This window comes from Oncorhynchus gorbuscha, linkage group LG22 (genome assembly GCF_021184085.1).
Source record: "Oncorhynchus gorbuscha isolate QuinsamMale2020 ecotype Even-year linkage group LG22, OgorEven_v1.0, whole genome shotgun sequence".
NCBI lineage: Eukaryota > Metazoa > Chordata > Actinopteri > Salmoniformes > Salmonidae > Oncorhynchus > Oncorhynchus gorbuscha.
Window position 1 is genome coordinate 9,044,502 of NC_060194.1, and position 21,538 is coordinate 9,066,039.

Sequence of the window (21,538 nt, forward strand, 5' to 3'; positions counted from 1 at the left end):
GCGGCGCAGGTCCTAATCCAGGCACTTGTCATCTCCCGTCTGGATTACTGCAACTCGCTGTTGGCTGGGCTCCCTGCCTGTGCCATTAAACCCCTTCAACTCATCCAGAACGCCGCAGCCCGTCTGGTGTTCAACCTTCCCAAGTTCTCTCACGTCACCCCGCTCCTCCGTTCTCTCCACTGGCTTCCAGTTGAAGCTCGCATCCGCTACAAGACCATGGTGCTTGCCTACGGAGCTGTGAGGGGAACGGCACCTCAGTACCTCCAGGCTCTGATCAGGCCCTACACCCAAACAAGGGCACTGCGTTCATCCACCTCTGGCCTGCTCGCCTCCCTACCACTGAGGAAGTACAGCTCCCGCTCAGCCCAGTCAAAACTGTTCGCTGCTCTGGCCCCCCAATGGTGGAACAAACTCCCTCACGACGCCAGGACAGCGGAGTCAATCACCACCTTCCGGAGACACCTGAAACCCCACCTCTTTAAGGAATACCTAGGATAGGATAAGTAATCCCTCTCACCCCCCCTTTAAGATTTAGATGCACTATTGTAAAGTGACTGTTCCACTGGATGTCATAAGGTGAATGCACCAATTTGTAAGTCGCTCTGGATAAGAGCGTCTGCTAAATGACTTAAATGTAAATGTAAATGATACACAGATTTAACATTCAGTCACCTCTGTGACAACAAAGTTACATGGCAGCAATAATGTCCATTTTTAAATGGTATTAAATCAACAGGCTTTCATAATGTGTCATTGAAATCAATAGGCCTATTCAATACCCTCGCACCATGTCAAGGTATTATATGGATAGGCTACATGCCTATATAATATGATTGTTACATATTATTTTCACTTGAGGCTATTCAGTTGTTGCAAACATTCTCAACATTAAATGTTAATATATGAGTGAATGTAAAAACAGAACCAAGTCGATAGAAGGTGAATTGACCCTATGTATGTTTGGATGGATTAACTCCTCTGCTGCCTGCATATAGCCCTATGCCGACAGTCCGATACTGACCTCTCATATTCGGTCAAACAAAACATATAATCCCCAAAACTGCTAGGGAGTTGTAGGCCTAGTGTCTTTTCTACAAGTCCCATAATGCTCTTCATGGGGGATTTCATATGTGAGATGTTGTGCTGACTCAGAAAGAGGTGAAAGGGATAACTGGGCCCAAAATCTGTATTCTCCAGCAGGTGGCTTTTTGTCGTGTTTTCGCTCACCAAGCGATGAGTTTTGTATGGAGAGTCTATTTGGTCAACAAAATATTTAATGTATTATTTGATCGTATAGAAGTGTCGTAATGCTTAGGTTGTTACGAATGTACTTATATAGGACACGTGACATCCCGGCAACTTTGAGAAAAAACACTTAATATCTGAGTTGGGCCTGTTGTTCACACGCGTATCTGCCATCTCATTGGCTAGAATGGTCCCACCTGCTCTTGCCTCCTTCCGACTGCCCTCCATTTTTAAAGAAACGTATATTCATTGTTAGAGCTGCCACTTGAGTATCTGTTCAATATAACGGATAATCTGTGGCTGACTGGAACAACTCAGTTTTGCTTACCTTTAAAAAAAGCATATATTTTTGATACACACGCACAAGGACAAAATGTTACAAAGTAGCATATAGAATGCAACAAAAGCTGGGTGCCATCGATGGAACACTGGATAGGCTACCTTGTATCACTAGACCGGATTGTACATCACCCTTCATCACTTTTGGGTTTAGGTTCACGAGCGAATATCGCACTGAAATTCAATTGGTCAACAACTAATCGATGCAGCATTTGAACCAATCACATTTAACAACGAGCCCCAGAGCGCGTATAATTTTTGGGACAGTTATAAAATCGAGGCCAGAAATCTCACAATACCAGGCGGAGAGCCCCTTTCTCTCTCACCACACGGAAAGCCACAACGCTTGGCCTCATTGAAAAGAAAGAAAGAAAGGAAATGCAGAGGGATGTATGATGGCAGAGCTACAAATGTTGCTAGAGGAAGAAATTCCAGCCGGTAAACGAGCACTCGTGGAAAGCTACCAAAATCTGTCGAGGGTTGCAGAATACTGTGAAAACAATTATGTACAGGTAAGGATAAAATGTTGAATTATATGCGGAATTCGTCGTATAAGTAATGTTATAGAACTGTGTGAAACCGGAGACAGGAAATGTGTCTCTGAGACCAATGACCGCTAACCATTGATATTTAACTAATTTAAACAGGCTTTGGCAATGTAAAAAAAAAAGCCTACCTCATCATTATATGCTGACTCTATTCTCCTATAACAACCGTGTTCGGGTGGTTGTCTACTCTTACGACCATTCTAAACCAGCTATTTGATATGCATTTACAAAGCTGCTGAAGAGGGTGTGTCGTTCTCTTTGATAGGTAGGCTAGAACTGTAGCCTAGGCAATGCTATTACAATTGTAGCCAGGGCTAAAAGAAAAATGTATCGCTTTCCAAACCTAGGATATCGAATAGGTCAAATGGTTTGAATCGTTTCTTCATTATAGGCTTGATGTCTATTGGCATCGTTCGCCACCGAATGGTGTTACTAGGGCAACAATGGTCGCTCTACTGCAGTTTCCACCAATGTACTATATGCCTTTGAGAGCAGCACAGTAGAGCCAGCAAAGCAGTTCCCATCATTCTGTATCATGCATGTAATAAATGCGTGACTGGTCTCTGTTTTTTTTTACCGACAGTGTGCCTAGCTTAACATTAGTTAGAAATTGGTAGGTATAGCAGTTTATTGCCCCTGGATAGGTTTCTGTGCAAGCGCCGTATGTGTGTATAAACTACCATTTATCAAATCTATTGCCCGACTTGGTTGAGGCTGCCTGAATTGTAATTACCCAAAAGAAGGGACTGCATCGTGATACCTGTCATTCCAGATTGATGGATAAAGCGTAGTCCTATGCACTTGTTTCATCCTCAGTCTTTCAGATAATTTGAATAGTTGAATTGCGCCCCAGTAGTGGTCTACTGAAATGGTGGGAGCTGTTGTCACTGTACAAATGTGATAAAAATATGAAATATTATATGTATTTCCTATTCAACAAGAATGTATGAATAAGGCATGGAATTACTTGTGTGCTTTCTAAATATAGTATAATCAAATTATAAAATGACCAACTATATGATTTAATTTTCCTTCTAACTGTAAAATACCAATTTGTATGTTTAGTGTAAGAGAAAATGTGCATGTTTTCTAAAGGCCTCTATTGATCAAAACGTCTGTGCCATCGACTTGAACGTCTCACAGAGCTCTGGCATAGCTTTCTGAATTCGTTAGGAAATCACCTTTCATATCCTATTAATCGTGTCTGTCTAGGACACAGGAAGTGATTTTTGTTTAAAATCTATGAATTATTTTAGATTAGTGGCTATAAATCGACCTCTGTATGGAGTACTGTGATGAAACCATGCTCTCCTGCTGCACTATGATGTAAAGATTACATGCATGTGCGATGTCAGTGGCTGGGATGTAGGGTTCAGCCAGGAGTGGATGGACAGTCGGAAGAGCAAATTAAATGTGAGAAGGGACATCCCAGCTTCAAGTGGTTTCAGATTTCACATCCTACATTACACTGGCCCAGGGCTCAGGAAATGTATTGTTTCCACCTGACCTAGGGGTATAGCTCAAGGCAAGCTATTTTTAATCGACTGTGTCCACAGATCAATGTATAAGCAAAAATGTCAGTCGGAACAGGTACCAGAACCATGCAGGTCTTTACATCTAAGAGGATTTACTAATAGCCAGGCAATGGCTCCACATTTCTATCCTCCAATCATCTCTAACTCCTCTTCCTCCCTGCCTTTTGCTGCTGAGCCCTGACTCTCCACATCACTTCCATTGACTTAGATTAACAGAGGGAGAGGAGCAACAAATAGGATACAATTGTGGTCAGGAACTTAATCTTTCTCTCTCCCTGTGTCTCTTCCTTCCTCTCTCCTTTTCTCAACCATACACATTCACTCTTGCTAATAAAGGGTTTCCATAATAAATTGTGTGATACAGTTACACACACACACACTCTCTCTCCTCCAATCAACTTTCTTGCCTGACAGACTAACTACAGAGTTAGCCAATGCTAGCTGATTAGTTACGAAGCAGGGACAGTTTTCAAATTAAATGCATCGGTAGAAACAGGACAAAACATGCAACTTGCTAGCTGGCAATGTAAACAAATATCAAACTCATCATATGAGCTCCACTGCACAGGCATCTACTATTACCCTAACATGACAGCTAAGCTGTCTAATAACATGAATACTAGGCAATGTACAGTGCTTTTGGAAAGTATTCAAACCCCTTGACATTTTACACATTTTGTTATGTAACAGCCTTATTCTAAAATTGATCGAATTGTTTCCCCCCCTCATTAATCTACACACAATACTGACTAAGCAAAAGCAGGTTTTTGCCATTTTTTGCAAATGTATTAAAAATTAAAAACTGAAATACCACTTTTACATAAGTATTCAGATCCTTTACTCAGTACTTTGTTGAAGCACCTTTGGCAGCGATTACAGCCTTGGGTCTTATTGGGTATGACGCAACAAGCACGGCACACCTGTATTTAGGGAGTTTCTCCCATTCTTCTCTGCAGATTCTCTCAAGCTCTGTCAGGTTGGATGGGGAGCGTTGCTGCACAGCTATTTTCAGGTCTCTCCAGAGATGTTCGATCAGGTTCAAGTCCGGGCTCTGGCTCGGCCACTCAAGGACATTCAGAGACTTGTCCCAATTCCACTCACGTGTTGTCTTGGCTGTGTGGTTAGGGTTGTTGTCCTGTTGGAAGGTCAAGCTTCGCCCCAGTCTGAGGTCCTGAGCGCTCTGGAGCAGGTATTTTACAAGGATCTCTCTGTACTTTGCACCGTTCATCTTTCCCTCGATCTTGACTAGTCTCCCAGTCACTGCCGCTGAAAAACATCCCCACAGCATGATGCTGCCACCAACATGTTACCTCCAGGCATGACTTTTGGCATTCAGGCCGAAGAGTTGGTTTCATACTGAGGAGTGCCTTCTGTCTGGTCACTTCATCATAAAAGCCTGATTGGTGGAGTGCTGCAGAGTTGGTTGTCCTTCTGGAAGGTTCTTTCATCTCCATAGAGGAACTCTGGAGCTCTGTCAGAGTGGCCATCGGGTTCTTGGTCACCTCTCTGACCAAGGCACTTCTCCCCCGATTGCTCAGTTTGGCCGGGCATGCAGCTCTAGGAAGAGTCCTGGTGATTCCAAACTTCTTCCATTTAAGAATGATGGAGGCCACTGTTTTCTTGGGGACCTTCAATGCTGCAGAAATGTTTTCATACCCTTCCCCAGATCTGTGTCTCGACACAATCCTGTCTCGGAGCTCTACGAACAATTCCTTCAACCTCATAGCTTGGTTTTTGCTCTGACATGCACTATTAACTGTAGGATATTTTATAGAGGTGTGTGCCTTTCCAAATCATGTCCAATCAATTGAACTTAGCTGAGCTCAATTTTGAGTCTCATAGCAAAGTGTCTGAGTACTTATGTAAATAAGGTATTTCGTTTTTTATAAATGTGCAAAAAATAATTTTCGCTTTGTTATTATGTGGTATTGATGAGATTGAAAAAAAATTATATCAATTTTAGAATAAGGCTGTAATGTAACAAAATCTGGAAAAAGTGAATACTTTCCAAATGCACTGTATATCCTACGAATATCTGCACCTAGAAAACATAACATATCATAACCTAAGCCCAACAGATAATCACAAATTACTCTAGCCTTAATTTTGGAGGCTATTTAACTGGTTGTCTGTATGGCTAGCTGGTGAAAGTGACAGTTGAGGTTGGCGCTTCAGCGCAGCCCAAATTTACCGCTACCCACAAGTTTTCTTGCCTGACAAGACTAACTAGTTATAGCAAGCCATTTATACGTGAATTACATTGGTACAAACAAGACAAAACAACTAACTAGTTATCTGACTATATACAGCTAAACACTGCAACTATTTCCAAGAGACGGAGAGCAATTATTTGAGCTCCACTGCTGATGTGCTTGCCTGTACCAACCAAGTTATCATGACATGACTGGACTTGTTAATCTTAGAGCTATTCCCTAACTTTCACAGCATCAAACATAGACAACACCAAACATATATCTGCTGTTTACTTATTTCACTCACCTCGACGTCATTGCTTTTCAAAATGCAAAGACGTGTCCTAATCCATATCACCGACCAATATAGATCCAGCCTCTTTCACAGTGAAATGTTGTGTACGCTTCGGTGGCGTCATTTTGAGTAATGAAGTTTAAAAAACGTTGAAATGTCAAATGACAGCAGCCACGCAAAAACGACAACAGGTTGTTAGCAAGTTCATTTTGCGATATTGACACAGATATTATTGTTAGAAAAATATGGCTGTTCGCGGCCGCTGTAGTAATTTAAAGAAAGTCCGTAGACAGCTGCTATGGGTCCTAAAGAGTTAAAGTATAATTTTGTTAAAAGTTCTAATGTTACTGTCCCCACCACAACAAAAAAATACTTAATGAGAAATTTCACTGCTATTCTATTACACTATATATGTCTGTTAATGTTATTAACATATCATATGTGTCATAAAAATTTTGAATTTCCTTACTACACGTAAATATGAGCGCACTAGTAGAAATGGGCCTGCTACATTTCTTGGTTATAAGCAAAGCACATTATCCAGAATTCATAGTGATTTTAGGACATAGTACTGCCCGGTAGAGGTGTATCCAGTTATGGGAGAAATATCAAAGTGTTTGTAGCCAGCACTTTCAGACAGAGGATTTGGAAAAGGAACTGAATTCTCAACTGATGGGGTTGCCATGTCGTCGAACATTGAAAGGTGATGCTGTTCCATCGATTTTCTCTTTCACTTCGAAGAGGAAGGCATCCGATCAGCCAACATCAGAGCAGCAGAAAAGAAGTCAAGCTGAGGTAACGTAGCTAACGTTACCTAGCTAACTAGCTAGCGAACTACATTTGCTTTCAGTGCCTTCAGAAAGTAATCACACCCCTTGCTTTTGTTGTGTTACAGCCTAAATTAGATATTTCTTTCACTGGCCTACACACAGTACTCTATAATGTCAAAGTAGATTCATGTTTTTTTCAGCATTTTTACAAAATAATAAGAAATTAAAAGCTGAAATGTCGTAAATGTCGGCTTCCCATCATTACGCACACCTGTCACCATATCAGTGCAATATAGACTCACCTGGACTCCTTCACTTTGTTAATAGCCCCTTCTATATCTGTCTGTTCCTCAGTTTGTTCCCCGTGTCAGCATATTGTCGTTATGTTTCCCCTGTTCAGAAGCTGTCCTTTTTTGTTTCTTATTTTGTTTCTTATTTATTGAAATGTTCACTCCCTGTACTTGCTTCTCATCTCCCAGCATCTGTCCTTACAAATGGTGAGTTTAAAATGGGCACAGAGTTTAATGGCTGTGATAGGATAACTGAGGATCAACAACATTGTAGTTACTCCCCAGTACTGACCTAATTGACAGAGTTAAAAGAAGGAAGCCTGTACAGAATACAAACATTCTAAAACATCCATCCTGTTTGCAACAAGGCACTAAAGTAATACTGCAAGCAATACTGAAATGTGGCAAAGCAATTAATGTTTTGTCCTGAATACAAAGTGTTATGTTTGGGGCAAATCCGATACAGCACATTACTGAGTACCACTTTTCAAGCATAGTGGTGGCTGCATCATGTAAAGGTAAGGTAAAGGTAAAGACTAATAGACAAATTTTGCACAATCCAGGTGTGGAAAACTGTTCAAGAACTTACCCAGAAAGACTCACAGCTGTAATTGCTGCCAAAGGTGATTCTAACATGTATTGACTCAGGGGGTGTGAATACTTATGTAATCAAAATATATTAGTATTTTATTTTTGATTCAATTTTTTTTACACATTAGACTTTTTCTTCCGCTTTGACATTGCAGAGTATTTTGTGTAGATTGTTGACAAAAAAATGGCAATTAATTCCACTTTGTAACACAACATTATAAATACTTTCTGAAGGCACTGTATCTCAACCAAAATCTAGCTTTCATAATACGCTGACTAGACATTCCAAAGCATATAAATTTAATTAGCCAGCTGCTATCTGGCAATGTAACTTTGCAAGCTGACATTAGCTTCATTAGGTTACGGTAACCTAAGTAACTACCGCAGAGGCTAATGTGACTTTGTTCAATTTAGAGTCCGATCCCATCAACATCTGCATAGGCATCAAGCTCAGCACCAGGAAATATTGTAAGTCACCTTGAAAAATCTTACTAAAATCTACTAAATCTTTCAATGACTCTATGCATTAGCAAATATATTGGAGCTAGGGATTAACATGGTCTGTATGTTGTTGTCATAGTTGGTGTGTTTACAAGTAGGCTACAACTTCTGTAGTTTTCCTACTGTAGTTTTCTCTGTATTATGGAATCTTAGTTGATTACTCATGCAAGGCTTGAAGTCTAAATTGGAGTAAATTATGCATTAGTAAGGAGGGGATGGTGTGGGTGACTGACTGGGGTGGGTATTGTATGTGAAGGTTAGTATGCATGATCTATTGGCATGAGGGGGTTGGGTGGATATAGTACCTTGTTTGAGCATGTGTTGATGGGGGGAAAGTAGTAACATGTTGGCTTATCACTCACTACTGTGTCCTACAGACTAATCCTGCTGATGATGACCTTAACACCAGCTTTAGTAGTACAGCGCCTGTAGACCCATTGGATGAAAGCTTTCAGCCTGGAATAAGCTTAATCTCAACATCATCTGACTTAGAAACAAGCCAGGACAGCCAAAGGTATTTATGAAAGTACACTACCCTCTTGAGAAAACTAAATCACCAATACAATTAACTGTCTTCAAGACGAGAGCTCCTCAAACCTTTCACACCCCTGTAGTCAATTCTTTGGCATGGGGGAGAGGGGCTGTTAGTATACTTTTCTAGCCTATTCACTCGATTGTTGGCAGTGCTTGTCTGCTTAACAGCACAACTAGAGGTTGAAGCAGTGGGTGGTGAAGAAAGTGTATGAGAGGCTTGTACACCTGGCTGTGGTGTGCAGAAAGGACCAGACAGTTGTCAACAAGAAGCCTGATTCACAGCTCCCCAAACCCAACATCCCTGCCAATATCGCCACAGCGCCAAAGCCTGCTCAACCAGCTGCCATTACCCAACACAAGAAGAGGCTCACCAGTTGAAGAACATTCTGGAACCTGCTTGGAACATTCAACCAACACAACATCCATATTCAGTTTGACTGATATAGTAGTATAATATAAAATGCCTACTATGCTCAAAACTGCAATGTGGTATAGATGTTGCTAGCTTTTGTACATAGTGTTTTTATATATGATCTTTTTTTAAATTTATTTTTTACAAGTGACTAAATGAAAGCAATAAAGTGTTGACTTCAACTTCTGGCTCAATACATTGTGATATTCGTGAAATATATTTGGATAAACTAGCTTCAGTCTTACTGATAAAAACAAATTATGTAGGGAGTTGGTGTATCATTCAAACTGAAATTTGTTGGCAAGTGAACATGCTTCAATAGATTAGTCTGTCAAAATAGCAAATAAGTAGACATGGCTTGTATTCAAGACAAAACATATTTACTCTGGAGACCGAGGTGAGTTTACGAAGCAGTATGCAGGGGCAGTTATGACAATGTATGACAGTATATTTTTTATTTTACTGTACACGAACGCTTATAATAAATACTACAGTTCTACATAGGAAATACTTGCATATTGTGTGTTTGGTGATGCAATGAGGTGTTCAATGTCACTTTGATACAGGGGAGATTGTTGTTATGGAACCTTTCACATCTCTTGAGAGTCACAAACTTCTTCGTATCCTTTTGTCTGTGAGGGAAACACGAAAATGCTAGTACACATTCATATGGGCAATCATTGTATACGGTATGTATTCATACTGTAGCAGCATGGTGTAGAATATGAGACATCTCGTAGAAACAGGTTAGCTAGCTAGTTAGCTACAGCACACAGGTATAGTTACTCCAAGACTAATATGAGTCATAAAACCAAAGTCATTCCTTTACTTTCCACCATCCTCAAAACATTTATCCAGTTTTGCTCTTAATGAGACGCGCTAAGCTAGTTAGCTAGCAAGCGATAACATTAGACTACAGTACATTTTAGGTATAGTAAATACACAGCTAGGTAGCTGAACTTGTCTAGCTTGTATTGTAGTCATGGACGAATCAATTACACAATTGTACTGTACTGACCAACACTGCTTCGTGTAAAAAGAGAGCTTCTATTGCTAGCTAGTGTTGATAAAAGGATATGTAGATGGGTGAGTCGGTCAAGGATCGATTCAGACAAGGTGTTAAAATTGTACGACAAGCGACAGTTTATTTCAGAGTGAGAATATCTGGTACACGTAATACGGCCCTTCCATTCGCTCGCACAGAACAGCAGGAAAAGAGAAAGAGTGAACCGTTACAACACAATTTATACAAAACAGAAAGTAGGTTGATCCTGGGAGATCGGATCTTTGGATTGGTTCATCTGGGGTGTAGTCTGTAGTCTTCCGCCATTGGCTCAGCTGGGCCGTCCGTCACTCTAGAATCCCGCCGTCACACAATGTTCAGCTAAAGGGGGAAATTTGGTGTGTACGCTGGCCTAGCAGTTATGTGTGTGTGTGTGCGTGAGTTATCCTGTAGGGGGCCCCACATCCTTTACTGTGAGAATATGTTGCTATGTGTTGTCTCAGTTATAACAATGCAATAGCAGTATGCTGGTCACTTACATAAGAAATAGCACTTCCTAACACTAGCTACCGACAGCAAAACAACTTACACGTTTGTCATTTGCCCGCCTGAGTCCTGGTCCAGCTGGTCTAGGCTGCCACCCCTGCTTGCTGGTCTCGCAATTATTTTTCTCGTTGTCTCAACTCTTCTCCAGTTTATTCCGGTTCAAATAATTAGGGCTGTATATAAAAGAACATGACAGAATATTACTGCAGTTTCAAAACTGCAATCTTTTTTTGAGAGGGAGTGCATGGTAACATAGCTTCTGTGAACCTGTAAACTAGGATAATGAGTCAACCTAGATATCCTGCAATGTCTTGGGAGATAGGAACATTGAGACAAGTCCAACGGTTCTATTGAACAAGGACAACCATATCTACTCGCTGGTAGTGTGCGTGATCGTGCAAACTGCAAAACACAAAGCCCACAATAATTGTTACAAAACATGATTCCATTCATTTTTAGATCGTTTACCATAAACACTCAAATCAAATTTTAGTGGTTTCATACACATATTTAGAAGATGTTATTGCAGGTGTAGAAAAATGCTTGCGTTCCTAGCCCCAGCAGTACAGTAATATCTAAAATTCACAACAATACACCCAGATACAAAAGTGAAATAATTGTATAAATATTAGGACGTATCTCAAAGAACATTTTATGCTTTTTGTTTTTGGTGGTTGCAGATGTTTTTGCCATGTCTCCGGGTGCTATTCATCAACTTCTATGAGAAATATAAGCCATTAAATAACTAAATATAAAACATCTTTCTTCATTATTTTATAATTATACTTAAAATCTTTCATCAAAAACTTTTTTTAATGATGATTGTATTTATTGTTATTGTATTTAATATTTTCTGTGTCCTTTATTTCACTTTCTACCCTGTTAGTTTGTAGTACCCCTTTTAAACACAGCCCATTCCCACAATGTGGTCCTTCTGTAGCTCAGTTGGTAGAGCATGGCGCTTGTAACGCCAGGGTAGTGGGTTCGATCCCCGGGACCACCCATACGTAAAATGTATGCACACATGACTGTAAGTCGCTTTGGATAAAAGCGTCTGCTAAATGGCATATATTATTATTATATTATTATTATTACATTCAGGAAGTGTCAATTTTTTTGGGTGTGAAAACAACAGCGCAAAGCTACATAAATATAAACACACAGTTTTGCCTCGATGTACCTCCCCAGTTTTCTCAGACATTGATATTTAAAAAATACAACAATTATTAGAAGGCTTTGTTGGTTCCCCACTGATATTACAGTCCGGTCCAAAATGAGTGGCACCATTGACAAAGATAATTTAAAAAACTCTAGAAAGTTAATAATACAAATAAAGAGCTACAGGAAACTGACAAAATAATGGAAACACCAACATAAAGTGTCTTAATATAGGGTGTTGGTCCACCACTAGCCAGAACAGTGGCTGAAACTATATTGGAGGGATGCAACATCATTTTTCCACAATATATTATATAATTTGTTGTCTTGTTGATGGTGGTGGAAAAGTCTATCTCAAGCACCACTCCAGAATATCCCATTATTGTTCAATTGGGTTGAGACCTGGTGACTGACATGCTGACCACACACATTCATGTTATTCAATCATTGCATCCACACTGCCTGCGCACTTCAATGAAAGTAAAACCTTCCGGAGACACCTTGGTTCTAATTTGTGATGCTATTGTTAAGACTGTCCCACTGGATGTCTGGTGAATGCACCAATTTGTAAGTCCTTCCTCTCCCATCTCCTCATTGGTTTTTAGGAGCATATACCCACATGGGTGATTGATTGATGAACTGAGGTTTACACTCCAGTCCAGTTGGTGGTGGTAATGCACCTTAAAGTTGGTGTCCAACTGCCATATAAAGTCCAAAGAAGAAGAAGCCTGAAGGAGGAGAGGTTACTAGAATCAAACTCTGTTTAACTTTTATCTGTATATTAATTGTCGGAGTAGAGGACCTTGTTCATTTCAGGTAAAATAACAACCCAATGTTTATATCCCAGGACAAATTAGCTAGCAACAGCAAGCTACTGTAGCTAGCTAAATTGCCATGAATGTTTAATGCTTTTCGACCTGTCCCCAAATTCATTTAGTTGGTTCATTTTGTTTTGATATTTCAACCTACGTGTCTTGATCGCATCTGGTGTGGATGGACAAAATCAACATGCGAGCAATGGCGCACGTAGACGCACCCACACGCATGTGCACACGCCCGGTGTAGTCAGCATGTGAGACGGCCATGGCATATGACATCGTTTTCATGCTCATCAAACTATTCAGTGATCACTCGTACCCTGTGGGGTCATAGACATGGTAGCCAAAATAATGGCCTGCCCAGCCAATACTTGACCTAAGCATGATGGGTTGTTAATTGCTTAATTAAGTCAGGAACCACACCTGCTGTGTGGAGCACCTGCTTTCAATATACTTTGTATCCCTAATTTACTCAAGTGTTTCCATTATATTGGCAGTTACCTGTATATTGTATGCTCAACATTTTTGGAATATAATATTATTTTTATACTAATACAATTACTCAGAGAAAGATTCTTGTTTAACAAGAAAAAAAAATCTCAAAAAGATAGGGGGCAAAATTTGTTTATCAATGGGGTTCACGTCCAGAGACTGAGATGGGCATTGCAAAATGTTGATTTTGTGGTCAATTAACCATTTGTTTGTGGATTTTGATGTGTGCATGGGATTATTGTCTTGTTGGAAGATCCACTTGCATCCAAGTTCCAACCTCCTGGCAGAGGCAGCCAGGTTTTGATCTAAAATGTCCTGGTACTGGGTCAAGTTCATAATGCCGTTGACCTTAACAAGAGCCCCAGGATCAGAGGAAGTGTATCATATTAATAAACAAACAAACAACAAAAAAGTCTGGGCCAGATTATGCACTCAGGAGTGCCATTTTGTTGAGGCTATGACAACGACGCTTAACGGAATAGCAATTTGTAGATCTAATGGTCACCCATTGTGGGCACCAGATATGCCATATTGTAGAATCCAGATAAATCCAACTGTGCAGATGGACAGCTCGTCATCAGTGACATCATTGAGGAGAACTACAGGTCATGTTGCCTGCTATAACACCTTTATAATCATATCATAAAAGAACACAATGCCCATTGATAAATGCCATAATCCGCAATGACAGGCAAACTAGCATAATAGCTATCCCCATAGACTTCCAGTTGTTGCGCTAATGCATGTTGGCACCTTCTTTCAAACAGAGACAAAGAAAATCATTGCCAAAATCACAAACTATCCCATTAAGGAAGGAAACACACAAGCAACAGTATTTGTCACAGCTGAGCCCCCACTTTAAATCCCCCTTCACATGATATCCTACTGACTGGATGTTTCTCTCACGAGTCATTCGTTTTTGGACTTAATGTTTTAAGTCCCTTCAAGTCTTTTTCACAGTAGTAGCAGCAGGCCTGTCTGACAAGTATCGTTAGATGATGGGGTACTAGTTCAAACGTACCAGGTTAGTACATTGTGGGTCTCCCATCATAAGGTAGGCTACCAAATACCAAGAAAAGAGACTGGTTAGTATTGGTAAAGGAGTTGAAAATGAAGAGATATAGGGGTTGGATATTAGAAGAGTTGTATCAGGTTAGTATCATGTGTGTCTTCCATCAAAAGGTACCACCTACCATTAATGATGGGGGGAAAAAAATTGAAATATTATTGTGGCCGATATTATACTGATTCCTTAACTCCAAGTATCGATTTGTGTATATATATATTTTGTGTATTTGCTAGCTAGCGTTAGTTTCTGAACAGGTCGCCTGCTAACACATGAAATTAGTGGAACATTTGATGAGAAATGAACACCACAGAACAGTGAGTATTGTACACACCATTGGGTAACTAAACTGTCAATCAACTATGCATAGAATCCCTGATACAACTATTAGTTTACACAGGATATGAAGAGGAGGGGAAAGGGGTCAAAGAGATGTTGAGTGAGATGTTTTTGTCCTGTCAATTTCCCCTGTGCTATGGATTCAGACCAAGAAGTGTTGTGTTTCAATCTACTATCACTTAGTGATTTCTATCATGAAATTAATTCAGTTGCTAAACGACTTCAAACAATCATGTCCCCTGGAGAAGATTTTTATATTAGAATTACTATTAACTTCAGTAGGGACTCTAGGGAGTGTTTTGTTGTGGTTTTACCTTCTTGTATACAATTACCTACCAAGAGGGTTGTAGCCCTACTGTACATGCCATGGGCTGCTCCACACGTATCCAATGTTATAGAGAATGTTCTCTTTGACCCTTGGGTTACTAGGCCAATCTCCAATAGCAGTTTGCAATAACTCCCTTCTGGCTCAGCAGCAACAGGGGTTCCAAACTGCTCTCCATTTGGGCGAGCAGTACTCCACCATAAAAACTGTTGTACTGCAGGTTGAGTAAGATCAGTGTTCAATTTGTACTGCTCTACCTATATTGTGCCCTGATGTGTTGGTTAATGGAAATATCTAACATATAAAAAAATCTTGGATCTACCAAATCCAGTTTGAGAATTTAGGTAATCCCACCACGGCCACCAAATGTACATATAATGACTGAGTGCTTCTGTTATGTTGTATATGGTTTCTAAACACTCAAGCTTTGTTGAATTAGTATTTATACACTCGAAATGCATTCAACAGCCTAAATACAACTTCATCCCAAATGTTGCAAAAATAAAATTGGGACTGTGTAGATTTTTTTAGAATGTTAGTCAATGTTTAAAAGGTGGTAACACAACCTAATCCTTCTCTCTCCACCACAAGATGTACCACTTGTCCTCAATGACCCTGAATTAAAAGTGTGTGCCCTTGCTTTGTAGACAAATATAGACACCAATGCAGATGAGACAGACATTCTCCCAAATTTATTCACTCAACCCATTAATTGCGCCGACCAAGTTGCTTTCAATGATAACAAGGCTTTAGCCATGTTTCGATTTCTAAGTGCATAATGTAAGAGTACTTTAAGTCACACATTCATAATGTACTTTTATTCAGATGAATGGAAGAATGGGGACATACCGTATATGGAGATGGCGATCACTGATACAAGGTGCTTTCTAGATGTGTGCGTGTGTGTGTGTGCCTGAGGACATGCATGCGTGTGTATGTGTGTGTGCGTGTGTGTTGCCGTTGTGTATGTACATTTTGGTGCCAGGTTTGTGCTGTGATTACATTGTAAGACATAGGCCTTTTAAATGTCTGTGTTTGTGCGAGTATGTGTTGTCAGAATCTCTTTGTCTGCACTGTGTGGACTTGCTTTGATGCATTGCGTACACTCAGGGAATTTTCTATTTACACAAAACCACTGTAACAGGGTCTGTTGTATCGAACCCAATCTTTCAAATACCTTGAGCATTTGCTCTAGTCTGCCTGGAGTGCCAGATGAGAGGGGTATGCAGTTTAGGGACTATTTTATTGGTACATTAAGCCAGGCAAACTTAATCAAGCACCGATAAAGTATTTGAAATTAATTAAAATAGTATTTGAACCCAGGTCTGCTGTGTGTGTGGTGTAGTCTTCATGCACTTCATAGGCCTATACTTACAACGGAACTGTGTGTAGAGCAATGGCTGTAGGCTCAGACAGATGGCTCTTGCAGCAGGGAGGGACTCGCTTCTTAACCAATGTCCCAGCATTCCCGGAGGCTAACGTCCCAATGTGCACCTGTCTATTCGGAAGTGGCGGTGTGAATTCCACTCTACTCAGCCTGCATTGCTTTGCACCTTATCAGAAATGTCAAGTAACATATGGAGAAAAACCCTGTCCTCGTTTAGGCAGAGGTATTTTTAGAGCACCACCTAAGTGCTTTTATCATTGTTTTCCTATGTTGTCCCCTGGGTGAATTCGTGTTCTGTATTTGTTTTTCACAAGTTAATTTGACTCGGCCTGTGTCCCCCTACATTGTATGCCGTCTATTTCTCCTCCTTTTGTATATCTCTGTCCTTCCACCTTTCCCGTTATATATTTTTATTTCGTTATTTAAAAAGTAACCTTTATTTAACTAGGCAAGTCAGTTAAGAAAAAAATATTATTTAAAATGACGGCCTACACTGGCCAAACCCAGACAACGCTGGGCCAATCGTGCGCCGTCCTATTGGACTCCGAAACACAGCCGGTTGTCTTACAGCCTGGATTCAAACCAGGGTGTTTGAAGTGACGCCTCTAGCACTGAGATGCAGAGCCTTAGACTGCTGTGCCACACAGGAGCCCAATCTCCCAAATCTCGCTTTCTCACGTTTTAATTAAATTCAATAAAGCAACAAATACTAGCTATATGCCAAAGCAGAATAGTTGATGATCTACAACAGTTTTCTGTTTTCCAAACTTCTACTCAAGTACCCCCTGCCAGTTTCATTTATTTAATGTATTCCAGTGCTAGCACATCCGAGGGGGTACCCAAGGAAAGGTTTGCAAAACATTGTTGTGGATCTACAACTCTACAAATTCAACGGAATTGCGCTGAGAATCAGATTTCTCTTTTAAAATGTACGACAAACAAAAACTACTGATTTCAGATTTTAACAAACCATACAACTCGATGCACATGGACTACTTATAACTATTTACACTAAACATTTTTCAAAAACACATTTACTGGAAGATCTGTGCAAATGCAAAGTTTCCAAACCGAATTTCTGTAAACTCGCCCTTGTTTTTTTGCGACCACTTTTCCCAAAAACGTTGCTTAATATCTGCTCTCAATTAAAGATTCAAAGATGTCTGCAGAAGGAATGGGGTGGCAGCTTAGACGACACCTTGCCTTTGAAAAAAATTATATTGGTTATTGAACTACAGAAAGTGACGTGGATTTACACCCGGTAACATAATTGCGGTAACGGAATTTCATCATGGGTCCCTGATCTGTACTACAGAAATGCATAATTATTGATCCAAATGTCATTCTCTTCATGGTGATGTATCCTAAATAGGTACACAAAGGTAGAAATATGCAATATCCTCCTTTGAATATTTGGGTATGATTCTACACACTGGCTATTGTTTTTATGACCTCCACCACCAAACAAGACCAGCTTTGGTGGGTCTGGACCAAGCAAATCTGAACCAATCATATTTGTTTAAGTTTCACAAGTTTTAACTACTTATCAACATCCATGGACGTCCGGTGTTTGTCGGTGCTCAGTGGGTGAGGATGCTAGTTACGGTAAATGGAAAGAGCGGGCTCATGGGTAGGTGTCAGTAAGAGCCGAGAGAGGTGACATTAATTAGACATTAATTTCAATTCCAAAAATTTGGTTGCAAATTTTTCTGAAATTTCGTTACAAATTTGGTAACAGAATTCTGAGTTTGAATCACTTAATAATTCATAAACAAAATTGATATCAATAAAAACACTATAAATCATTGATAGGTCTACCTTTACTTGTTACTTCTATGCACTTTCACTATCCTTCCTTGTCATGAGGGAGAGACATTAGAAAATATCTTAAAGATATGTGGGTTTTTGTTAACGGAATTTCAAGGTATAATACAATGTTTCTTAAAATTACAGAAGGCAGAATAAATTCTCCTTAACTAAATAAAGTGTTGATATTAGTTGGCAGGGATCTTTACTTTAACAGTATTATGTTTTGATGTATTTATAATACCTTTGAAGACTTTTCTGGTTGATGTTTTCTCAGATCTGTTTAACAAGAAATCAACCATTGCTTATTCATAATTTTTACGATGGAAAATGGTTGAAAAATGTATAGCTTAACTTTCATTTGACACCCAATTTGACATGCTCCTATGAACTTTACATGTTGGTGCTCATGGGTCCTTTTACATGGAAATGACCATATGCATGAATTTAATCTACAAAATGTACATGTACATAAATGTATACAATGGTCTTTCCCCCTGCTCCAACCTCTCCAACCTATGTATGTGCATGTGTCTTTCGGGGGGTTTGGGATAAAGTGGAAGTCAAATTTCCATTGGATCTTGTGTAGTCATCTTCATCTTCCTCATCTTCTAGGCCCAGGATAAGAGGAAAGCTCTGGAGGAGACTAAAGCCTACACCACCCAGTCTCTGGCGAGCGTTGCCTACCAGATCAATGCCTTAGCCAACAACGTGCTGCAGCTGCTGGACATCCAGGCCTCGCAGCTGCGCCGGATGGAGTCCTCCATCAACCACATCTCTCAGGTCAGGAGAGATAAACATTAGAGCTGGGAGTTATGGAAATAAATCCATATCGCAACACATTTTCTGAATTTATGCTTAAAGGGAACAACTCAAAACCTACGTACATCTACGTATGGGTTGTTTAAGTTGCATCTCTTTATATTCCCAGTATTACTTCATCAAATCTCTAGTTATCGATTATACACACATACAATTCATCATATTTTCATATCTTCACAGAATCCATATAGAACGTTAGAAATTCTTAGGTACTCACTTCAACTAAATCCATTGGCTCAGCAATCTCTGATAAATAGAACAATGTTTATACCATTAATATGCACCACAGTTTTTTTTATTATCCTTTACTAGTTTGATTGTTGTACCCATCAATTGTTCTATTAATAAATACTCATATTAGCAAACACATTTCATTTCAAACTTCACATTTCTCTAGTATAGGCTACTTATCGAAATGAACGATATCAGCAAAATGCCTGCAATATGTGATTGATATGGTCAGTGTCGATAATTTCCGATTTATCGTCCCAGCTTTCGTACACATACACACATACAGTGGGGCAAAAAAGTATTTAGTCAGCCACCAATTGTGCAAGTTCTCCCAAAAAGATGAGAGGCCTGTAATTTTCATCATAGTTACACTTAAACTATGGCAGACAAAATGAGAAAAAAAATCCAGAAAATCACATTGTAGGATTTTTAATGAATTTATTTGCAAATTATGGTGGAAAATATGTATTTGGTCACCTACAAACAAGCAAGATTTCTGGCTCTCACAGACCTGTAACTTCTTTTTAGCAGCAGAGACAGAGGAAAATGGAAGGGAAAAGGATGCCAGGTCCGCAAGAGGCTCCTCTATCCTCCACTCGTTACCTGTATTAATGGCACCTGTTTGAACTTGTTATTAGTATAAAAGACACCTGTCCACAACCTCAAACAGTCACACTCCAAACTCCACTATGGCCAAGACCAAAGAGCTGTCAAAGGACACCAGAAACAAAATTGTAGACCTGCACCAGGCTGGGAAGACTTAATCTACAATAGGTACGCAGCTTGGTTTGAAGAAATCATCTGTGGGAGCAATTATTAGGAAATGGAAGACATACAAGACCACTGATAATCTCCTTTGATCTGGGGCTCTACGCAAGATCTCACCCCGTGGGGTCAAAATTATCACAAGAACGGTGAGCAAAAATCCCAGAACCACACGGGGGGGGGGCCTAGTGAATGACCTGCAGAGAGCTGGGACCAAAGTAACAAAGCCTACCATCAGTAACACACTACAGCCGCCAGTGACTCAAATCCTGCAGTGCCAGACGTGTCCCCCTGCTTAACCCAGTACATGTCCAGGCACGTCTGAAGTTTGCTAGAGAGCAATTGGATGATCCAGAAGAAGATTGGGAGAACGTCATATGGTCAGATGAAACCAAAATAGAACTTTTTGGTAAAAATTCAACTCATTGTGTTTGGAGGACAAAGAATGCTGAGTTGCATCCAAAGAACACCATACCTACTGTGAAGCATAGGGGTGGAGACATAATAATAATATATGCCATTTAGCAGACGCTTTTATCCAAAGCGACTTACAGTCATGTGTGCATACATTCTACGTATGGGTGGTCCCGGGGATCGAACCCACTACCCTGGCGTTACAAGCGCCATGCTCTACCAACTGAGCATCATGCTTTGGGGCTGTTTTTCTGCAAAGGGACCAGGACGACTGATCCGTGTAAAGGGAAGAATTAAAGGGGCCATGTATCGTGAGATTTTGAGTGAAAACCTCCTTCCATCAGCAAGGGCATTGAAAATGAAACGTGGCTGGGTATTTCAGCATGACAATGATCCCAAACACACCACGAAGGAGTGGCTTCGTAAGAAGCATTTCAAGGTCCTGGAGTGGGCTAGCCGGTCTCCAGATCTCAACACCATAGAAAATCTTTGGAGGGAGTTGAAAGTCTGTGTTGCCCAGCAACAGCCCCAAAACATCACTGCTCTAGAGGAGATCTGCATGGAGAAATGTCCAAAATACCATTAACAGTGTGTGAAAACCTTGTGAAGACTTACAGAAAACATTTGACCTCTGTCATTGCCAACAAAGGGTATATAACAAAGTGTTGAGAAACTTTTGTGATTGACCAAATACTTATTTTCCACCATAATTTGCAAATAAATTCATTAAAAATCATACAATGTGATTTTCTGGATTTTTTTCTCATTTTGTCTTTCATAGTTGAAGTGTACCTATGATGAAAATTACAGGCCTCTCTCATCTTTTTAAGTGGGAGAACATGCACAATTGGTGGCTGACTAAATACTTTTTTGCCCCACTGTAGCTAAACCTTTCATTCTCTCTTTCTTTTCTTTCCTGCCCTCTCATTCTCATTTTGTTTGGGATTTTTTGTTGTTGCTCTCTGTATGAACTGTTTGTTAGCCCCCTATCTCTAATTCAGACAGGAAATGGGCATGAAGGGTTTGGTGCTGGTTCCAAGATGAAACTGGGCGTGACCATGTTGTTTCCTCTCCAAAAATAAGTTACAACCTTGTTTTCTATTTTATCACACGG

General features: G+C 40.0%; 1 protein-coding gene across 7 annotated transcripts in view; it reads left to right on the plus strand.

Moving 5' to 3' along the window:
- Positions 1-1,494: 1,494 nt before the first annotated feature.
- LOC124009891 (abl interactor 1-like) overlaps positions 1,495-21,538 on the plus strand; it is a 46,220-nt gene continuing 26,176 nt past the window's right edge. For 3 of the 7 annotated variants that reach the window (XM_046322122.1, XM_046322125.1, XM_046322124.1), the window contains exons 1-2: positions 1,495-2,096; positions 18,808-18,975. In XM_046322122.1, coding sequence (XP_046178078.1) covers positions 1,977-2,096; positions 18,808-18,975 — 288 coding nt within the window. In that variant the 5' untranslated portion in view covers positions 1,495-1,976. Of the gene's footprint in view, positions 2,097-6,857; positions 6,950-8,219; positions 8,274-8,683; positions 8,821-18,807; positions 18,976-21,538 lie in introns of all 7 variants that reach the window. The other 4 variants (XM_046322127.1, XM_046322126.1, XM_046322128.1 and 1 more) reach the window with 4 other exon arrangements.